General features: G+C 43.9%; 1 protein-coding gene across 1 annotated transcript in view; it reads right to left on the bottom strand.

Moving 5' to 3' along the window:
* LOC139381540 (sorting nexin-29-like) overlaps positions 1 to 21,283 on the bottom strand; it is a 156,394-nt gene that overhangs the window by 123,451 nt on the left and 11,660 nt on the right. Inside the window, exons 7-13 of the mRNA XM_071125164.1 lie at positions 18,947 to 19,213; positions 18,407 to 18,776; positions 18,175 to 18,293; positions 17,487 to 17,574; positions 15,103 to 15,191; positions 11,408 to 11,471; positions 11,121 to 11,249 (exon numbers count right to left, since the gene is read on the bottom strand). Coding sequence (XP_070981265.1) covers positions 11,121 to 11,249; positions 11,408 to 11,471; positions 15,103 to 15,191; positions 17,487 to 17,574; positions 18,175 to 18,293; positions 18,407 to 18,776; positions 18,947 to 19,213 — 1,126 coding nt within the window. The remainder of the gene's footprint in view (positions 1 to 11,120; positions 11,250 to 11,407; positions 11,472 to 15,102; positions 15,192 to 17,486; positions 17,575 to 18,174; positions 18,294 to 18,406; positions 18,777 to 18,946; positions 19,214 to 21,283) is intronic.

Raw genomic sequence — 21,283 nt, 5'->3', positions numbered from 1 at the left:
ACCCCACAAAGGACACCCGGGACAGGAGATCAAAAAAAGCCGGCTGATGAGCTCTCGGAGGGACGATAGGGCCGTTGTTATCAGAGTTGGCAAGCCGAGACACAATTCCGGTGCGATTTAATTAAAGGTAATAAATGTCTGGCATTCCAGAGGCAAGGGAGGTGATTCCACAGCTCAGGTGTGTCTTATTGATCACTCCAAATGTGCCCTCCTGCTATGAAAAAGGCAGGTTAGTATTCCCGCATGGGCGCGCGCGGTTAATGTTTTCCCTAAGATTTTAACCACAGAATTTCCTGTAATTCTACACATTTTGCCATGGCTTCGTGACTATAACAGATTCTCTCTGACCGTCTACTTTTTATTGGTGACTGTTAGTTATCAAAGATTATCTTATTTTAAAATATATAGCTCCTTTATCTTTACTACATATTTTTTGTTTTACACACTAACCAGACCGACCACCCTCGTTGTGTGCATTGCAAAATAAATGTACACAAACAGTACATGTTATTCAATCATTTCTTCCAAACTGCTGGTGTCTCAACAGGTGTCTGCATAGCCAGGCACTGAAATAGAACTTGGTTAGAACTTAGAACCTGGTTCCATTTTAGAGGCTTGACGCGCTGCGCCTCTCTACTCATTGGTTTTTACAAGCATATACTCATGTGGGTGATTGAGAGATGAATGAGGTCCACACTGCAGTCCAGTTGGTGGCGATAACGCACCTTACATTTGGTTGCTAACTGCCATATAAAAAAAATCCACAGAAGAATTAACAAGGAGTTTTTCTTTTCGCTCTGTAATTTAGGTTAGTATTGTGGACTAAGTATAATGTTGTTTATCCATCCTCAGTTTTCTCCTTTCAGCCATTAAACTCTGTTTTAAAAAGTCACCATTGGCCTCATGGTGAAATCCTTGAGCAGTTTCCTTCCTCTCCGGCAATTGAATTAGGCAGCAGGCCTGTATCTTTGTAGTGACTGGGTGTATTATACACCATTCAAAATATAATTAATAACTTAATCATGCTCAAAGGAATATTCAATGTCTGTTTTACACTGCTCAAAAAAATGAAGTGAACACTAAAATAACACATCCTAGATCTGAATGAATGAAATATTCTTATTAAATACTTTTTTTCTTTACATAGTTGAATGTGCTGACAACAAAATCACAAAAATGATCAATGGAAATGAAATTGATCAACCCATAGAGGTCTGGCTTTGGAGTCACACTCAAAATTAAAGTGGAAAACCACACTACAGGCTGATCCAACTTTGATGTAATGTCCTTAAAACAAGTCAAAATGAGGCTCAGTAGTGTGTGTGGCCTCCACGTGCCTGTATGACCTCCCTACAACGCCTGGGCATGCTCCTGATGAGGTGGCGGATGGTCTCCTGAGGGATCTCCTCCCAGACCTGGACTAAAGCATCTGCCAACTCCTGGACAGTCTGTGGTGCAACGTGACATTGGTGGATGGAGCGAGACATGATGTCCCAGATGTGCTCAATTGGATTCAGGTCTGGGGAACGGGCGGGCCAGTCCATAGCATCAATGCCTTCCTCTTGCAGGAACTGCTGACACACTCCAGCCACATGAGGTCTAGCATTGTCTTGCATTAGGAGGAACCCAGGGCCAACCGCACCAGCATATGGTCTCACAAGGGGTCTGAGGATCTCATCTCGGTACCTAATGGCAGTCAGGCTACCTCTGGCGAGCACATGGAGGGCTGTGCGGCCCCCCAAAGAAATGCCACCCCACACCATGACTGACCCACCGCCAAACCGGTCATGCTGGAGGATGTTGTAGGCAGCAGAACGTTCTCCACGGCGTCTCCAAACTCTGTCACATGTGCTCAGTGTGAACCTGCTTTCATCTGTGAAGAGCACAGGGCGTCAGTGGCGAATTTGCCAATCTTTGTGTTCTCTGGCAAATGCCAAACGTCCTGCACGGTGTTGGGCTGTAAGCACAACCCCCACCTGTGGACGTCGGGCCCTCATACCACCCTCATGGAGTCTGTTTCTGACCGTTTGAGCAGACACATGCACATTTGTGGCCTGCTGGAGGTCATTTTGCAGGGCTCTGGCAGTGTTCCTCCTGCTCCTCCTTGCATAAAGGCGGAGGTAGCGGTCCTGCTGCTGGGTTGTTGCCCTCCTACGGCCTCCTCCACGTCTCCTGATGTACTGGCCTGTCTCCTGGTAGCGCCTCTATGCTCTGGACACCATGCTGACAGACACAGCAAACCTTCTTGCCACAGCTCGCATTGATGTGCCATCCTGGATGAGCTGCACTACCTGAGCCACTTGTGTGGGTTGTAGACTCCGTCTCATGCTACCACTAGAGTGAAAGCACCGCCAGCATTCAAAAGTGACCAAAACATCAGCCAGGAAGCATAGGAACTGAGAAGTGGTCTGTGGTCACCACCTGCAGAACCACTCCTTTATTGGGGGTGTCTTGCTAATTGCCTATAATTTCCACCTGTTGTCTATTCCATTTGCACAACAGCATGTGAAATTTATTGTCAATCAGTGTTGCTTCCTAAGTGGACAGTTTGATTTCACAGAAGTGTGATTGACTTGGAGTTACATTGTGTTGTTTAAGTGTTCCCTTTATTTTTTTGAGCAGTGTATTTATTTTTACACATCTACATATAGGTGCTCTTCTTTGCAAGGCATTGGAAAACCTCCCTGGTCTTTGTAGTTGAATCTGTGCTTGAAATTCACTGTTCGACTGAGGAACCTTGCAGATAATTGTGTGCGGTACGGAGATTAGGTAGTCATTAAAAAATCATGTTAAACAATATTATTGCACACAGTGAGTCCGTGCAACTTCTTGTGTGAATTGTTAAGCACATTTGTACTCCTGAACATATTTAGGCTTGCCACTTTGACATTATAGAGTATTGTGCAGACCAGTGTATGCCAGGGCTCCAGAGTAGCGCAGCAGTCTAAGGCACTGCATTCTCAGTGCTAGAGGCGTCACTACCGACCTAGGTTCGATTCCAGGCTGTATCAAAACTGGCCATGATTGGGAGAACCCATAAGGCGGTGCACAATTGGCCCAGCGTCGTCTGGGTTAGGGGAAGGTTTGGACGTCCTTGTCTCATCGCGCTCTAGCGACTCCTGTGGCGGGACGGGAGCATGCACGCCATATAGACAGACATGCATATCTATTTAATAAGAGCAAACTATTGGCAGTGTGTCTATGCAGTAGAGCTACACTGAGTGTACAAAACATTAAGAACACCTGCTCTTTCCATTATATTTGTTTTATTTGACCTTTATTTATACAGGATTCTCATTGAGATAACATCTCTTTTCCAAGAGAGACCTGGTCCAATAGCAGCAGAGGGAACAAGGTTTCAGACAAAACAACTTACATTCACTAACACAACATTAAACAAAACTATAAACAACTAAAAAACAGCTGTACTAAAAGACAATTACACTCTTCTATGATATTTACATCGATCAAGTGTTTAAACTCCACCAACGAAACTAGATTTTTAAATGTTCAGGAGAGAATTTCAGGACCAGCTGAGTAACTAAAACTATTTCTACCATGACCTGTTCTAATTTTTGGTACTGTCAGAAGCAAATGAGAATGGGACCGTAATTGATATTTATTTACCGACCTGATTAAAAAACAGAGAAATTGGCATTTTACCCAATATGGCCTTATAAATCAGTGTATACCAGTATTTAAGCCTACACAATGTCAATGATGACCAGCCAACAGCACCGTAGGGATCAAAATGCTGTGTTAGACATTTTTAATTTGTAATGAATCTGAGGGCTACATGATACACTGAATCAAGTGCACTCAGGGTAGTGTTTGAGGACTGCACACACACACACACACCTAAAACTGTCAGTAATGTACATCGTACCAGCTCCTTCCTGGCCTCCAAAGAAAATCAAGCCTTACGCCAGTAATAAAAACCTATTCTCAGCTTGAGCTTCCTTATCAAGTTCTCTACATGCACAGTGAAGCTCAGCTTATCATCAACCCACACACCCAAATATTTGTACAGTTTGACTTGCTCTATAGTATGTCCAGCCAACGTAGCAATGACATGATTAGTAACATGCCTGGCATTTGAAAATACCATGCAATTTGTTTTACACTAATTTAGAATCATCTTTAAAATCATACAGATTCTGTTGTATGATAAATGCTCTTTGGTCATCTTCAAAAGCTAAATATAAACTACTACCACTTGAATAAAGAACAGTATCTGCATAAAAATGAATATCCGCTGTTTCAATAATATCCCCAATGTTGTTGATATACAAAATGAACAACAGTGGGCCCAAAAAAAACCTTGCGGAACACCTGAGCACACCTCTATGAAGATTTATAACCATCCACTATTACACATCGTGTACGATTTGATATGTAATTTATAAACCAATCTAGAGCATGACCAGTAGTTCCACAACATTTTAACCTTTGCACTAACACAGCATGGTCCACAGTGTCAAATACCTTCGACAAATCAATAAAGACAGACAATGTAACTTCTTGTCAAGAGCACAGTGGATGTCATTTAAAACCGTCAATGTTGCTGAAACAGTGCTGTGGCCAGACCTAAAACCTGATTCGCATTCCATTTAAGATGTTGTTTTCTTGGAGGTAGGCCTTTAGCTGCCTACTAACTAAGGACTCCAGTACCTTTAGCTGCCTACTAACTAAGGACTCCAGTACCTTTGACAGTACAGACAATTTTGATATGAGTCGATAGTTGTCAAGTAGCGAAGGATCTCCACCTTTCAGGAGAGGCAGTACAAAAGCAGATTTTCATAACTTGGGGATTTCCTTTACATCAAGCGTGAGGTTAAAAATACATGTTAAGGGGGAGCAATGATGTCTGCAGCTAGGTGTAGGAAGCAAGGGTATAGTTCATCAGGGCCAGGGGATTTTTTCCATCAATTTATTTCAGGGTTTTGCATTCTTCTGAAACAGAGAAGGATGAAAAGGGGAACCTGGTGAAGGACTACACAGGGGTGTCAGGTAAATGCATAGGGAGGTCAATTATACCTATGACCTTTTCAAATAAACTGCCTGCATCTAAAACATGATTCAAGGCTTTCAGAATGAAGGTTCTCTCAGTTACAATCTGTATGTCGACCAACAATTGTTTGGGAAGCTGTGTATCTTTTTTGCACTCCAAACCTTCCACTACTTGCCAAAATGTTGATGGATTATTTAGATTATCTGAAGTAGATTTCAGGTAGTGGCCTGCTTTCAATTTACAGATCATAGCCACACCCATATTTGGAAGATGTTTAAAAGCTATCCAATAATCTCCTGAACCAGACCCTCTTGCTTTAGCCTACATAGCATTTTGTTTCCTTATGATTTTAGTAAGTTCCTTAGTAAATCAAGGGTTCTCTCTGCCCTTAATTCTTTTTTTTTTTTTTTTAAAGGGGCCTATTACATACATCCTGGAATGCGTTGTGGAAGTAAGAAAAGGCTAGTTCAACATCAGAGATTAATTCCATTCAATGCTAGATACATCATGCAAAAAACCTTGAATATCAAACCGTTTCTAGGTTTCTTTTCATAATGACACTTGGAGATTTCTTAGGAATTTTACCATCTCACACACAGGCAATAGCACAGTGATCACTTATGTCATTTGCAAAAATACCAGAAGCGTTAAAACGATGAGTATTGGTTAAGATCAAAGAGGACATTTTATATTCAACCTAGTTACCCTGTTGACAATCTGAGTGAGATTAAAGGTACTGCATAGAATTTTAAATTGATCAGAGCGAGATGTTAGCCAGTCCTGATTCAGATCACCCATCAGGACAAACTCAGAATTGACATTCTGTGAAAACAATTTGAAAATACAATCCAGAGAGCCAACAGTGCAGATGGAGGTCTATAACAGCAAGATACAACAATATTTAAAAATGAGCCACGGTTTAGGTTCAAAGACAGATTTTCAAGTTGCTTAGGTTTAGTAACAGAAGTCAGAACAACCACTGAGAACTTGTCTTATACATGTATAGCAACACCACCACCCTTAGATTTACGATTTGTACGAAAAACATTCTAACCAATTATGCCAATATTTTAGTCTGTAATATATTTTTTTGAGACATTTTTCAGAAAGCATAAATACATCAGGGTCGGCAGCTGTTGTCCATATATTCACAAAATCAAGCTTCGGCAGAAGACTTCTTACACTCATATGCAAAAACTTCAGGCAACTCTGACTACTTAATTGGGCAGGGGTAAGAATGTCAGGACCTGGGTTAGATCGCACATTTCCAGACAATAGAAGCAGCAAGATGATGGCAAGTCTAGATCGAGGGTTACAACATTTGGATTGACAGACAGCACTTGAACAACAATCCATAGTCACCAGAGTCTTTAAAGACACATATTTCAGGAGTTGTATGAAGTCCAGAGACGTGGTTAAGTACCAACAGAACAGTCCTGACATGTAAGCGCAAGAGTCAGATTTCTCACATATTGTTTGAGAGAAATGTGCATAGTTCTCACGTGCACTTCCGGAGCAAGAGTGGGGTTTCTCACAAAACTCGAGGGAGAAACAGTCATATATTTCCTTATTCACAGAGCAACGGGCTCTAAAAGTATGGCCAACATTGTAAAAGCCAAGGGTAGACAACAGCAACATGAACAACAGCAACATGTTTGTTTTTATTTATTGCCCTAAGAGTCACTAATCAAATAGTCCAACCACAGATCAATAAAAAGTCAGCGATGTATGCGTATGATGTAGGTGAGCAAAGCTCCGGGGATAGAGAGGGTGGCAAGGGTACCTGTACCAGAATGGGAGAGACAGAGCAGGGCAGGCAGGGAGCAGGCAGGCAGGCAGATCAGTTCTCTGGCCAACAGTGCACACGGATCGCACTGTATCGACGTGAAAATGTATCGACATAGGCAGACCTTGACACATGGATTGTGTGTGTGTGCCATTCAGAGGGTGAATGGGCAAAATTGAAGTGCCTTTGAACGGAGTATGGAAGTAGGTGCCAGGTGCACCGGTTCATGTCAAGAACTGCAATGCTGCTGGGTTTTTCATGCCCAACAGTTTCCTGTGTATCAAGAATGGTCCACCACCCAAACAACAACCAGCCAACTTGACACAACTATGGAAAGCATTGAAGTCAACATGGGTCAGCATCGCTGTGGAAAGCTTTCAACACCTTGTAGAGTCCATGCCCAGATGAATTGAGGCTGTTCTGAGGGCAAATGAGTACCACCCCCTATGTTAGAAAGGTGTTCCTAATGTTTTGTACAGTGAGAGTATGTGTAGCCATCTATTGTGCTATAGAGTAGTGAAGTAATGAAGGTGTCACTGAAGAAAAGACAATGTAGAGAACGACCTAGGAGGATAATGTAGGGATGTGTTCTTACACAAGCCACACCCAAATCTACAGCATCTGTCCAGATTCAATTCCCTGAACAGAAACAGACTGGCAACTGGAACTGGAGAATATGTCCCAGACAGTCCTTTTTATATGGGCTCATCATTCTGCATTACAAGTATCCCTGAAAGTTTCAAAGGCATCCTACAGCACTAACTTTGCTGTGTATTGTACAACCGGCATGTGTCGTTGAGGGAGTTTGGGGATATTCCACATGGGGGTATTCCACCCAAACATCTCGGTCAAAATGGACGGTCTATAAGCCCATTAGTGAAATTGGATCAGCTGAGAGAAGAAAAGTCCATATATCAGAAAGAGTAAGAGGCAGGAAGAGTTTCCACAACTTCCTGTTTGACCTCTACTGAAGGCTTCTGGGATTGCAGTCCCAGAGGTTTGATTTGGATTTGACAGTAAAAAACAGGAGTATAAACCTGCCCCAGTTTGAGAAAACATTACAGTAAAACACTCAGAGGATAAAATACAGGACGTCTACATCTAATACTCCTGAGTGCCATTTAGAGGCTCGACAAACAATACTTCAAACATTTACTGTGGTTTTCCTTTCATAAACCATCCTCTGTGCCCACAGCACAGTAGGCAGACAGAGCAGAGTAGAAGACTGTTACAAGTGGGAGCTTCAACTGTACAGTAGCCCCTTGAGACAGCAAGATAATTGACTTCACAAAGCAGCAAAACAACTAAAATCCTCTCAACAACTACATTAAAACCACCCAAACCTTAGGAGGGGTCTTTACAGTACATCAATATCCCATTCTCAACCACCTTCAGGAAACGCTCAGTGCCAAGTAAGAAGAAAGAATAATCTCTCAGTGTGTGTTTCCTCCAAACCGAGCAGAGGACCAGTGTCTCTTTGGCCAGGCCCACTCTCTCCTGGCCGCCTTCCCAGCCGCCTTCCTGGGTGAGATCTCATTTCTGCTCTGCTAACATCACTGGAAGAACAGCCCGAGCTCCATGCTGGTAGGGAATAGGCTTTCTCTGCGTCCGTGTGTGCTTGAAAACATGTGCCTCAGTCAGTCAGCATTACATACGTGTGTCAGAAGCATTGCCTCAGTCAGCCAGCCATACATGCCTGTCAGAAGCATTGCTTCAGTCAGCCAGCGCTACATACATGTGTGTCAGAAGCATTGCTTCAGTCAGCCAGCGCTACATACATGTGTCAGAAGCATTGCTTCAGTCAGTCAGCGTTACATACATGCCTGTCAGAAGCATTGCTTCAGTCAGCCAGCGCTACATACATGTGTGTCAGAAGCATTGCTTTAGTCAGCCAGCGCTACATACATGTGTGTCAGAAGCATTGCTTCAGTCAGCCAGCGTTACATACATGTGTGTCAGAAGCATTGCTTCAGTCAGCGTTACATACATGCCTGTCAGAAGCATTGCTTCAGTCAGTCAGCGTTACATACATGCCTGTCAGAAGCATTGCTTCAGTCAGTCAGCGTTACATACATGTGTGTCAGAAGCATTGCTTCAGTCAGTCAGCGTTACATACATGTGTGTCAGAAGCATTGCTTCAGTCAGCCAGCGTTACATACGTGTGTCAGAAGTATTGTTTCAGTCAGTCAGCGTTACATACATGTGTCAGAAGCATTGCTTCAGTCAGTCAGCGTTACATACATGCGTGTCAGAAGCATTGCTTCAGTCAGTCAGCGTTACATACATGCGTGTCAGAAGCATTGCTTCAGTCAGCCAGCGTTACATACATGTGTGTCAGAAGCATTGCTTCAGTCAGTCAGCATTACATACGTGTGTCAGAAGCATTGCTTCAGTCAGTCAGCGTTACATACATGTGTCAGAAGCATTGCTTCAGTCAGTCAGCGTTACATACATGCGTGTCAGAAGCATTGCTTCAGTCAGTCAGCGTTACATACATGCGTGTCAGAAGCATTGCTTCAGTCAGCCAGCGCTACATACATGCCTGTCAGAAGCATTGCTTCAGTCAGTCAGCGTTACATACATGCCTGTCAGAAGCATTGCTTCAGTCAGTGTTACATACAGTGGGGCAAAAAAGTATTTAGTCAGCAACCAATTGTGGATGTTCTCCCACTTAAAAAGATAAGAGAGGCCTGGAATTCTCATCATAGGTACACTTCAACTATGACAGACAAAATGAGAAAAAAATCCAGAAAATCACATTGTAGGATTTTAAATGAATTTATTTGCAAATTATGGTGGAAAATAAGTATTTGGTCACCTACAAACAAGCAAGATTTCTGGCTCTCACAGACCTGTAACTTCTTTAAGAGGCTCCTCTGTCCTCCACTCGTTACCTGTATTAATGGCACCTGTTTGAACTTGCTATCAGTATAAAAGACACCTGTCCACAACCTTAAACAGTCACACTCCAAACTCCACTATGGCCAAGACTAAAGAGCTGTCAAAGGACACCAGAAATAAAATTGTAGACCTGCACCAGGCTGGGAAGACTGAATCTGCAATATGTAAGCAGCTTGGTTTGAAGAAATCAACTGTGGGAGCAATTATTAGGAAATGGAAGACATACAAGACCACTGATAATCTCCCTCGATCTGGGGCTCCACGCAAGATCTCACCCCGTGGGGTCAAAATTATTTTCCACCATAATTTGCAAATAAATTCATTAAAAATCCTACAATGTGATTTTCTGGATTTTTTTTCTCATTTTGTCTGTCATAGTTGAAGTGTACCTATGATGAAAATTACAGCCCTCTCATCTTTTTAAGTGGGAGAACTTGCACAATTGGTGGGTGACTAAATACTTTTTTGCCCCACTGAACATTCGTGTCAGAAGCATTGCTTCAGTCAGTCAGCGTTACATACATGCGTGTCAGAAGCATTGCTTCAGTCAGTGTGCGGCCCACATCTTAACCAGACCAGTACTCACTCCTCTCGCTGTGATGAATCAATGTGGGTAAATCTATGAGAGGATCTTAGTCCAGCTCACATCCATGGGGCTTTGTTAGACACACACAGGAAGGGCTTACTTACCAATTCCAGTATTTTTAGAGACTATTGATCAGATCAGGCCAGATTTGGGTGGAGGATAGCACTTGGGTGTGAGTGGCTGGCTGGAGTTCCTGTTTGGCTTAAAAGTGTAGCGAGGTGGAAGAACTGGGCTGGCTAAGATAGAACACTAAAGAAGTGTGACTAAGTGGCTCAAATGTTAAAAGTGCACTTCGCAGCATACTCAACTCATACACTTAAGACGCCACCCAAAAAACACACTTGCTCATATTGAACTTCTAAAGACCGTTTCCATTGAGATCCATGTTTTTCCTTTTCTAACCACCAATGGTCCACTGTTCTGCCTATGGAGCCCTGACCTGTTCACTGGACATGCTACCTTGTCCCGGACCTGCTGTTTTCGACCCTCTCTCAACCTCTGAATGCTCAGCTATGAAAAGCCAACTGACGTTAACTCCTGAGGTGCTGACCTGTTGCACCCTCTACAACCACTGTGATTATTATATGACCCTGCTGGTCATCTATGAACGATCTGGACTTAATGGCCATGAACTCTTTAAAATCACAGCCAGAAGAGGACTGGCCACCCCTCAGAGCCGGGTTACTCTCTAGGTTTCTTCCTAGGTTCCTGCCTTTCTAGGGAGTTTTTCCTAGCCACCGTGCTTCAACATCTGCATTTATTGTAGCACAGGGATAGGAAACCAACTGAGCCATGAGAATCTGCCGTTGGGAACAATCACCACCAGTGGCACCCACCTGCCCAGAGCCTGCACCTTGGCTGTGTGTCTCTCCTCCAGCTCATCCAGGCGTCTCCTCAGGGCGTCTGTCTCCTGCCTCAGCCCAGCAGAGTGCTCCATCTCCCCATCCAGCAGGCTACGCAGGGACCTCGAGTCCCGGAAGACAACACAATACTGTTACCATACAGTCACAAAAAACACAGTCTCAGAAAACTTGCATACATATATACACATAGCTCCAAATTCCACTAGATTTTTCACAACATGTCAAAGATCAACTCATACCATCAACATTAGGAGACTCACATGTTGTGTTCATCCAGCTCATCCTTCCTGTTCATCATGGCTACTATGGCCTGGTGGAGCTCCACTGTGGATGAGAGACCGTTAAACACAGACAAACACACAGATGCAAAAAAATACATCTGGAAAAGTGGTTATTGTTCACATTTCTTTTACTCAGCTCATATTGAAGTCTCATCACTACCACTACTGTGCCACTGAGCTGAGTGATACATGAAATACTAAACTGGTTTCATACTGCATGTGCTGCTGCCTGTAGCCAACTCTTGTCGTTGTCATGACGACACAAGTTAGGTCCAGAACATAGAGCAGGGCTACTCAACTGGTGGCCCGCGGGCCAGATAAGGCTCTTTTATTCAATTTAGAATGGCCCTTTGATCAATTCTGAACATACATTTTAGAACATTTACAAAAACCTGATGTTTAGTACGAAAAAGGAGCCCTCTTTCAATATTCTTCAATTGGAGAATCTGTTTTCCTGTAGTCCCACCGATTAATTGTTGTCAATCGTCACCAAACATACAAGTTACAGCCAATCAGAGCTGCTAACAGGGGTACAGGGTCTGCCTGCCCGACTATCAGCTTTTTCACAGCAGATGAGATCACTACACTGCCTGATACACCAGTGTGCTTTGTGCTTAACTCAGAGGTGAGTTAAGTTATGGCTATCATAAACTTTATCCAATCAACATCTAGCCTGCAACATCGCTTGTTCGTAGTCTGCCGAGTATCCTGATCAACGTTTACATAATGATGTTGGGTGGTTAAGCAATGGTTATAGTGCTGTCAAGAGCAGCTGTCAGTAGAAAGCCAACACATACTCCTCATTAAGCAGTTTCTCTAGATACAGTATCAGATGTTTGTTATTTAGTGACATCTTCAATCCATTGAATGGACTCAACCTAGCTCATTTCCCATACATACCAAATTGGTTGACTACAGGGGCAGCAAAACTGGACTTCAATGCTATGATACTCACCCACTTAACATACTGCTTAACTGGTTGGGCCCAAGCTTGCTGTACAACATTAAAACCCATTCAGTGTGCGTACAACAGGCTCTCAAAGTGCTGGATAGAGTAGACATCACTGTTACATCCACAGACAGCATGAGCTACTGAGTGGGGAAAATCTGGTTCAATACAACGACGCATGTCTTGTATTCAAGATCCTAATGGCCCCCTCCCTCCACTTAGTACTTCAGTCAAACAGAAAAACCCACGGCAGCAGATCCACAAGTCTCAGTCTGTCGGCGTGCCACGTGTTGCTTGTCCTATGTTGCTCTGTCTGCCGGCGTGCCACGTGTTGCTTGTCCTATGTTGCTCTGTCTGCCGGCGTGCCACGTGTTGCTTGTCCTATGTTCCTCTGTCTGTCGGCGTGCTACGTGTTGCTTGTCCTATGTTGCTCTGTCTGCCGGCGTGCTACGTGTTGCTTGTCCTATGTTGCTCTGTCTGCCGGCGTGCCACGTGTTGCTTGTCCTATGTTGCTCTGTCTGTCGGCGTGCCACGTGTTGCTTGTCTAATGTTGCTCTGTCTGTCGGCGTGCTACGTGTTGCTTGTCCTATGTTGCTCAGTCTGTCGTCGTGCTACGTGTTGCTTGTCCTATGTTGCTCAGTCTGTCGGCATGCTACGTGTTGCTTGTCCTATGTTGCTCTGTCTGTCGGCGTGCTACGTGTTGCTTGTCCTATGTTGCTCTGCATGTGCTCACTGCTCCTTGTTTATCAATATTTTTATTGTTTTTAATAACGGCCCAGGGACTGCGGTTGAAAATTAGCCAGCTGCCTAAAACAGTCACTTTTACTGAAAGGTTGATTAAAATGTGCACTGTCCCTGTAAAAATACAAATAAACTAAGGGAGGGATAAAACAGTTATTGACATGACTGAAATTGAAGTGTGTTATTTCCCCCTCTGATGAGCCCAAACAAAACACTCCCTTTCCCTACACAATTTTATTCAGTCATCATCAGCACAGATCAATCCCATAATGTTGGAGTTTCTAGATAAACTGAAAGCTAACTTTGCAACGAGATTTGATGAGTTTAAGTCCCTACAGAGGTGGTGCAGTTTATTATAGGGACCCATTCTCTACTGATGCAGGGGTAGAGAGCCCTCCACAAAAACTAGTCAACTGAGATAAAAGGTTTCTGTGTGTAAAAAAAAAAGAAGTTTTAAATGATAAAGAAATGGAAAATGGAACAGAATGTGATGCTGGTCAGCTGAGATATGCCATGCATAAAAGGTTTCCCATGTGTAAATAAAAACAAAAGATAAAACGGACTGGAAAGTAGAAATTTATGTGATGCAGGTCAACGGTGTACAAATGTGTTACATTATTTAAAGAAATGTACGCAATGAATTAGGCCAATCTTAAAGCACTTAAAATGAACTTTTAGCAACATTTGATTTGAATAAAAGTGCTTTATAAAACATCATAATTGTGTCTTTGCATTGTTTTTTTAATACCGGTTTTAGTAATCCCATGAAGAAAAATGTATTGCCCCCTATACCTTTTTCAAATCTGGCCCCCATTAGAATATAGTTGAATAGTCTTGACATGAGCATGGGACCAGCCATGCTACTGAAATAGCACCGCGGCCCAGATACATACACACCATACAGTCACAGCACAGCTCTTTACTCACATGACGGATATAGGCTAATACATAGACCTACTTCTCTCAGTGCAGTGCTATGGAAAAAGTGGCAAGTGCCAAGGCCTTATGAATACCAAAGTATTTACTCAATTATAAGCAAATAAATTATACAGATCAGCTGTTGGCTATCAACAGCCACGAAGCTTAGAAGTGGAGCGTGTTTTGGCCCCGGACGCATTTCAAAAGGCAAAGCCTCGGCTAAGTGGCTGGTTGAGGTGAAGAAAAGGAGGATGAAGATGGGCGCTAGAGGAGGAGAGGACAGAACCATTATATCTGGAGCTCCCAACTCCACATCACTGCTCCAGATATGTGGAACATTTACGATAACCATGCGTTCACCACAGGAAAATAGCACCGGTCCATTAACGAGCTGTATAGTGTGTGTGTGGCAGGCGTTAACATAATGGTGGACCTTGGCTTATGTTCTTTATACTGCACACAATGTTCTCTATCTATACACACACACACACACACACAGTACTCCTCTTTTGAGAGCTGCTAATCTTTTGAGTGTTTGACTATAGACGTGAGTTACAACTTTAGACGTGACTGTGGGTCTTCCACAGTGCTTAAAGGCAGACCGTCACACTTGGATCCCCAGCCCTGATACCCTGACTAACATTACAGGCTTGGTGAGATCCACACACAGGAAACACATATCAATATGAGCATCAGCGGGGCTAACCTCTGCTAAGCTTTAGAGAATTACACAAATCACGTCCTAGAGGCGAAAAACACAGACAGCGTGTAAACGGTTGACTGGTTCAGGGCATTTTATATTCCCGGAAGTTTTGAAAGACAATAGAGCAGAAGAAATGTGGATGACTGGTGTGTGTTGTATAGAGAAATGAGATCTATCAAAGAAGACATGATTTTCTGAGGGTACCGTTCTGTTTCAGTCCTGTAAACTGGAGACTACAGTTTGAGTACACACAGGGCACACCGATACTGAATTAACAGTGCCATCTCCTGGTTGAATAAAATAATTCTCATCATACTGAATTCCCTTCTTAAAACACATGTTTAGTATACCACACACACTCACCCACTGTCATGGACTCTGGTAGACCGGGGGTGGCACTGGGAAGGACACTGCAGAGAGGTGCATTCTGGCCCGGCGGGCTGGCCTCCAAGCTGCAACACCACAGAGAGAGAGAGAGAGAATGTTACGTGCATTTCTCCATCCAATAACTCTCAAGACTATTGAAATCAAATTGTATTGGTCACATACACTCGCATTAACATCTGCTAACCATGTGTAAGTAAACATTATTAAAGTGCCATTATTAAAGTGACTAGTGATCCATTTATTAAAGTGTCAACAGCCTCTCTGTGTCATTGATGGCTGTTTAACAGTCTGAAGGCCTTATGATAGAAGCTGTTTCTCTGGTCTCTCGGCCCCTGTTTTGATGCACCTGTACTGACCTCGCCTTCTGGATGATGGCGGGGTGAACAGGCAGTGGCTCAGGTGGTGGTTGTCCTTCATGATCTTTTTGGCCTTCCTGTGACATCGGGTGGTGTAGGTGTCCTGGGGAGCAGGTAGTTTACCCCCGGTGATGCATAGTGCAAACCGCACCACCCTCTGGAGAGCCTTGCGGTTGTGGGCGGTGCAGTTGCCATACCAGGCGGTGATACAGCCCGACAGGATGCTCTCAATTGTGCATCTGTATAAGTTTGTGAGGGTTTTAGGTGATAAGCCACATTTCTTTAGCCTCTGGAGGTTCCAGAGGCGCTGTTGCGCCTTCTTCACCACACTGTCTGTGTGGGTGGACCATTTCAGTTTGTCAGTGATGTGTACGGTGAGGAAATATATATATTTTTTTAACGTTCCACCTTCGCCACTGCTGCCCCGTCAATTTGTTGAGTTTGAGTGAGAGGTTATTTTCCTGACAGCACACCGAGTGCCCTTACCTCCTCCCTGTAGGCTGTCTCGTCATTGTAATCAAGCCCACTACTGTTGTCGTCTACAAACTCGATGATTGAGTTGGAGGCGTGCATGGCCATGCAGTCATGGGTGAACAGGGAGTACAAAGGGGGCTGAGCATGCACCTTTGTGGGGCCCCAGTGTTGAGGATCAGCGAAGAGGAGATGTTGTTTCCTACCTTCACCACCTGGGGTGGCCCGTCAGAAAGTCCAGGGCCCAATTGCACAGGGCAGGGTTGAGACCCTGGGTCGTCAACCTTAATGATGAGCTTGGAGGGTACTATGGTGTTGAATGCTGAGCTGTCGTTGATGAACAGCATTCTTACATAGGTATTCCTCTTGTCCAGATGGGATAGGGCAGTGTGCAGTGTGATGGCGATTGCATCGTCTGTGGACCTATTGGGGCGGTATACAAACTGAAGTGGGTCTAGGGTGGCAGGTAAGGTGATATGATCCTTGACTAGTCTCTCAAACACTTCATGATGACAGAAGTGAGTGTACGGGGCGATAGTCATTTAGTTCAGTTACCTTTGCCTTCTTGGGTACAGGAACAATGGTGGCCATCTTGAAGCATGTAGGGACAGCAGACTGGGATAAGGATTGATTGAATATGTCCGTAAACACACCAGCCATGCTCGGAGGACGCGGCTAGGGATGCCGTCTGGGCTGGCAGCCTTGCGAGGGTTAACACATTTAAATGTCTTACGTCGGCCATGGAGGAGGAGAGGGAGGGCCCGCAGTCCTTGGTAGCAGGCCACGTCGGTGGCACGGTATTATCCTCAAAGCGGGCAAAGGTGTTTAGTTTGTCTGGAAGCGTGACGTCGGTGTCCGTGACGTGGCTGGTTTTTCATTTTGCTGTCCGTAATTGCCTGTAGACGCTGCCACATACGTCTTGTGTCTAAGCCATTGAATTGCGACTCCACTTTGTCCCTATACCGACATTTCGCTTGTTTGATTGCCTTGGGGGGGATTAACAACACCGTTTATATTTGTCCATATTCCCAGTCATCTTTCCATTGTTGAATGCAGTGGGTTGTGCTTTCAGTTTTGTGCGAATACCGCCATCTATCCATGGTTTCTGGTTAGGGTAGGTTTTAATAGTCTCCGATGCGCTTCCTTATAAACTCACTCACGGAATCAGCATATAAATCGATGTTATTCTGAAGCGTGGATTCCGATTGGTCAGACCAGCGTTGAATAGTTCTAATCACGGGTACATCCTGTTTTAGTTCCTGCGTGTAGGACGGTAGGAGCAAAATTGAGTCGTGGTCGGATTTGCCGAAGGAAGTGTGGGGGAGGGTCGTGCGTGCATTGCGGAAGTTTAGAGTAGCAGTGATCGAGTGTATTGCCCGCACAAATGCTACAGTCAATATGCTGATAGGATTCAGGTAGTCTTGTCCTCAAATTTGCTTTGTTAAAATCAAAACTATGAAATGTTGAAGTGAGCTCGGTTTTCTTCCCTCCCTTGTTAAGATCATGTGCATGTAAAATTGACTGACAACATACTTGAACTGCAGCTGGGTTCTGGTTGTCTCGTGGTTGCCTGTGGAATCTGTCTGTACAGGAAATGCAACCGTATCCTCCACTGAACCGACTGAAACAAAATGAAGTGCAAACAATGCTGAGGAATGTTTTGGATCAAATCTGTCTGCTTTAAGAATATGCTTCCCATATTCAACAGAAGCTTAGTAAATGTACAGAACCAGTCAAAAGTTGACACATCTACTCATTCAAGGGTTTTCTTTATTTTTACTATTTTCTACATTGTAGAATAATAGTGAAGACATCAAAACTGTAAAATAACACATAAGGAATCGTGTAGTGACCAAAAAAGTACCAAGAGTGTGCACAGCTGTCATCAAGGCAAAGGGTGGTTACTACATGATTCCATATGTTTATTTCATAGCTTTGATGTCTTCACTGTTATTCTGCAATGTAGAAAATAGTCAAAAATAAAATAAAAAAACCTTGAAGGAGTAGGTGTCCAAACTTTTAACTGGTACTGTATAATTACCTCTAAGTAACGTCACACACTATTCTCTTTTAACACCAGTCTGCCGTTTCTATAGAAACAAACTCCAAAAATGAACCATATGAACCAACACACTATAACCAAACTTCTGTGAATGTGTAAGAAATTACTGGTGAGCCCAGAAGACTGGGTTGAGGAACAGAGGGGAGGAGCCTGGCTCACCTGGGTGAGAGTAGGAGTGGCTGGAGGCCACAGGAATGAGGATGTTTGAACTGTCATGATCAGTCATGGCCTGCAGAGGGCTACACGTGGACACACTGGATAGGCTCCCCACCACCACTCTGTAGACACACACACCACAGCAAGTACACTTGTTTATATCAATCATTGTTTAAGAGTTTCCCACCATGCTTATTGCATGGTTAGGAAAGTGAAAGTCCCCATAGTCACTCACTGGTTAGTGCTGGCCCTGTCATGGAGGGGGCTCTGTAGCTGTGGTCTTCTCTTGTACACCTCCTCTTCCTCATCATTATCAATAATCTTGGAGTCTGGCAGAGCCCTGGAGAAAGGAGGAGACCCGGCCCAGCTGACTATCCCAGGCTCGGGCATCCCGTTCTGGGGAGGCGAGAGGGAGGAGGAGGGCTCCAGTGGGTCAGTGCCCTCCTCCAGACTGACCTGAGGAGTAGTGGTGCTCTTCCTGAGAGTGGCAGTACTCCCCCCCACCTCCTCATCCTCGTCCTCTGCTCCCCCATCCAGGTCGTCATCGAAAGAGATGATGTTGGTGATTTTCTTTTTCCTCCGTCGCTCCTTCCTCAGGCCAGAGTCTGGAGAGGAGAGAGAAAAAGTAGTTTGTTTCATATCCATGTTTTTGGGCTTATTATCATCATCATCATCATCATCTTAGTAAGAATATGAATAGAACTGAATATAAATAATTGGTTATATCCACTGTTCCCCTTCTGTGTCTAAGTTGATTGTAATTTCTCCTCCCTACCTGCGGAGGCGCTGCGGGGCAGGACAGGCAGTGGGTCTGTGGAGCCGTCAGGGCGATGGGTGGGGATGAAGCCTGGCACCACAGTGGTGGCGGTGCTGATCTCCCTGAGCAGAGTGCTCACCCCCTGGGTCGACTCCTTCCATAAGCTCCCTATGCCCTGGGTGGACTCCTTCAGGAGGTGGCTCACGGAAGAGGAGGAGCCTGCTCGGATCACACCATTTAGGTCCTTATTGTCGATGTTGATGGCAAACAGGATGGAGTTCAGTCCTGTGTGAGAAAGAGGGTCTAGATAGAAGTCATTCACACAGCACAGCCTAGCTAGAGCACTAGCGGTAGTGGATAAGGTGAATTGGTTCCTCCCAACTTACACTGAACAAAAATATCAAATCACAACAATTTCAAAGATTTTACTGAGTTAAAGTTCATATTGGGAAATCATTCAACTGAAATAAATGATGCCCTAATCTATGGATTTCACATGACCAGGAAAAGAGATAAGGTATCTGTGACCAACAGCTGCATAACACAGGTATTCCCAAACTGGGGTACACTTACACCTGCAATTTCGTCGAGGGTACGCCAAATAAAAATATGATTCACATGTTTATTTTTTTAAATACAAAAAAATATATATTTTATTATTTTTTTATTCACATATTCAAAACATTTGGGTACGTTTTTTTTTTCCTCGCCTGAGTAGCCTCGTTTCACTGCCAAAAAAAAGCCATGACAGGGAGACATAGTGGAGTGGTAATGCGCATGCAAGCAGTTGCTCCTGACGCCACTTGGGTACACTGCAGAGGTTCTTGCTGCCAAGGGAATGCCTGACAGCTTGAAAGACGTTTTGGACACTACAGTGAAAATGGTTACATTTGTTAAAGCAAGGCCCCTCACCTCTCGTGCAGTGACTATGTAACGCTTTTACAACATACAGAAGAAGTGCGCTGGTTATCAAGTTGTCAAAGTATTAATTCTTTTTGAATTGAGAGACGAGCTTAATGTTTTCTTTACTGACCATAATTCACTTGTCTGACTGCTTGCATGATGACAAGTTTCTCACACGACTGGCCTATCTGGGTGATGTTTTTTCCCCTTGCCTGAATGATCTGAATCTAGGATTACAGAGACTCTCCACAACTATATTCAATGCGAGGGACAAAATTGAGGCTAAGATGTTGGAGCTCCTCTGTCTTCAACAAAGGACAACACACAGGCCTTTCCATCATTGTATGATTTTTTTTTGTGTGCAAATTAACTCAAGCTTAGGGACAATGTCAAATGTGATATAGCAAAGCACCGAAGTGAGTTTGGTGCGCAATTACGCAGGTACTTTCCCGAAACAGATGACACAAACGACTGGATTCGTTAACCCTATCAAGACCTGCCTCCAGTCCAACATCTGAACAAGAGAGCCTCATTGAAATTGCAACAAGCCGTTCTGTGAAAATTTAATTTAATCAGAAGCCACAGCCAGATTTATGGATTGGGCTGATCTCAGAGTATCCTGCCTTGGCAAATTGTGCTGTTAAGACACTGGTGCCCTTTGCAACCACGTACCTATGTGAGAATGGATTCTCAGCCCTCACTAGCATGAAAACTAAATACAGGCACAGCCTGTGTGGAAAAGTATTTAAGACTGAGACTCTCTCCAATACAACATTGCAGAGTTATGTGCATCCTTTCAAACACACCCTTCTCATTAACCTGTGGTGAGTTATTCACTATTTTGAATAAACAAGTAAGGTTTTATATGTAAGATGGTTAAATAAAAAAGGGCAAAATGATTGATTATTATTATTTGTGCCCTGGTCCTATAAGAGCTCTTACTCACTTCCCACAAGCAAGGGTTGTGAGAGAAACTCACTCTTTCTTATGTTTAATATATGTATCGTATAGTGTGTGTGAGGCAGGCTTACAACGACGGCAAAAAACAACATTTGAGAGTGCACAGACCCTGGTGCTAGAGGGGGTACGCAGCTGGAGGTTGAATGTTTAAAGTTTGTGAACCACTGCCTTAACAAAAAGGTAGGGGCATTGATCAACAACAAAAAAAGTCCGTATCTGGTGTGACCTCCATTTGCCTCATGCAGCACGACACATCTCCTTCACATAGAGTTCAATGGCTGTGCAAAATTGCTGGATATTGGTGGGAACTGGAACACGCTGAACCAGAGCATCCCAAACCTGCTCAAATGGGTGACATGTCTGGTGAGTATACAGGCCATCTTCCAGGAATTGTGTAAAGATCCTTGCAACATGGGACCATGCATTATCATGAGGTGATGGCGGCGGATGAATGGCACGACAATGGGCCTCAAGATATCACGGTATCTCTGT

The sequence above is a fragment of the Oncorhynchus clarkii genome, chromosome 23 (assembly GCF_045791955.1).
Source record: "Oncorhynchus clarkii lewisi isolate Uvic-CL-2024 chromosome 23, UVic_Ocla_1.0, whole genome shotgun sequence".
Lineage (NCBI taxonomy): Eukaryota > Metazoa > Chordata > Actinopteri > Salmoniformes > Salmonidae > Oncorhynchus > Oncorhynchus clarkii.
The sequence above is the reverse complement of the archived record's forward strand: the minus strand, read 5'-3'. Positions and strand labels throughout refer to the sequence as shown.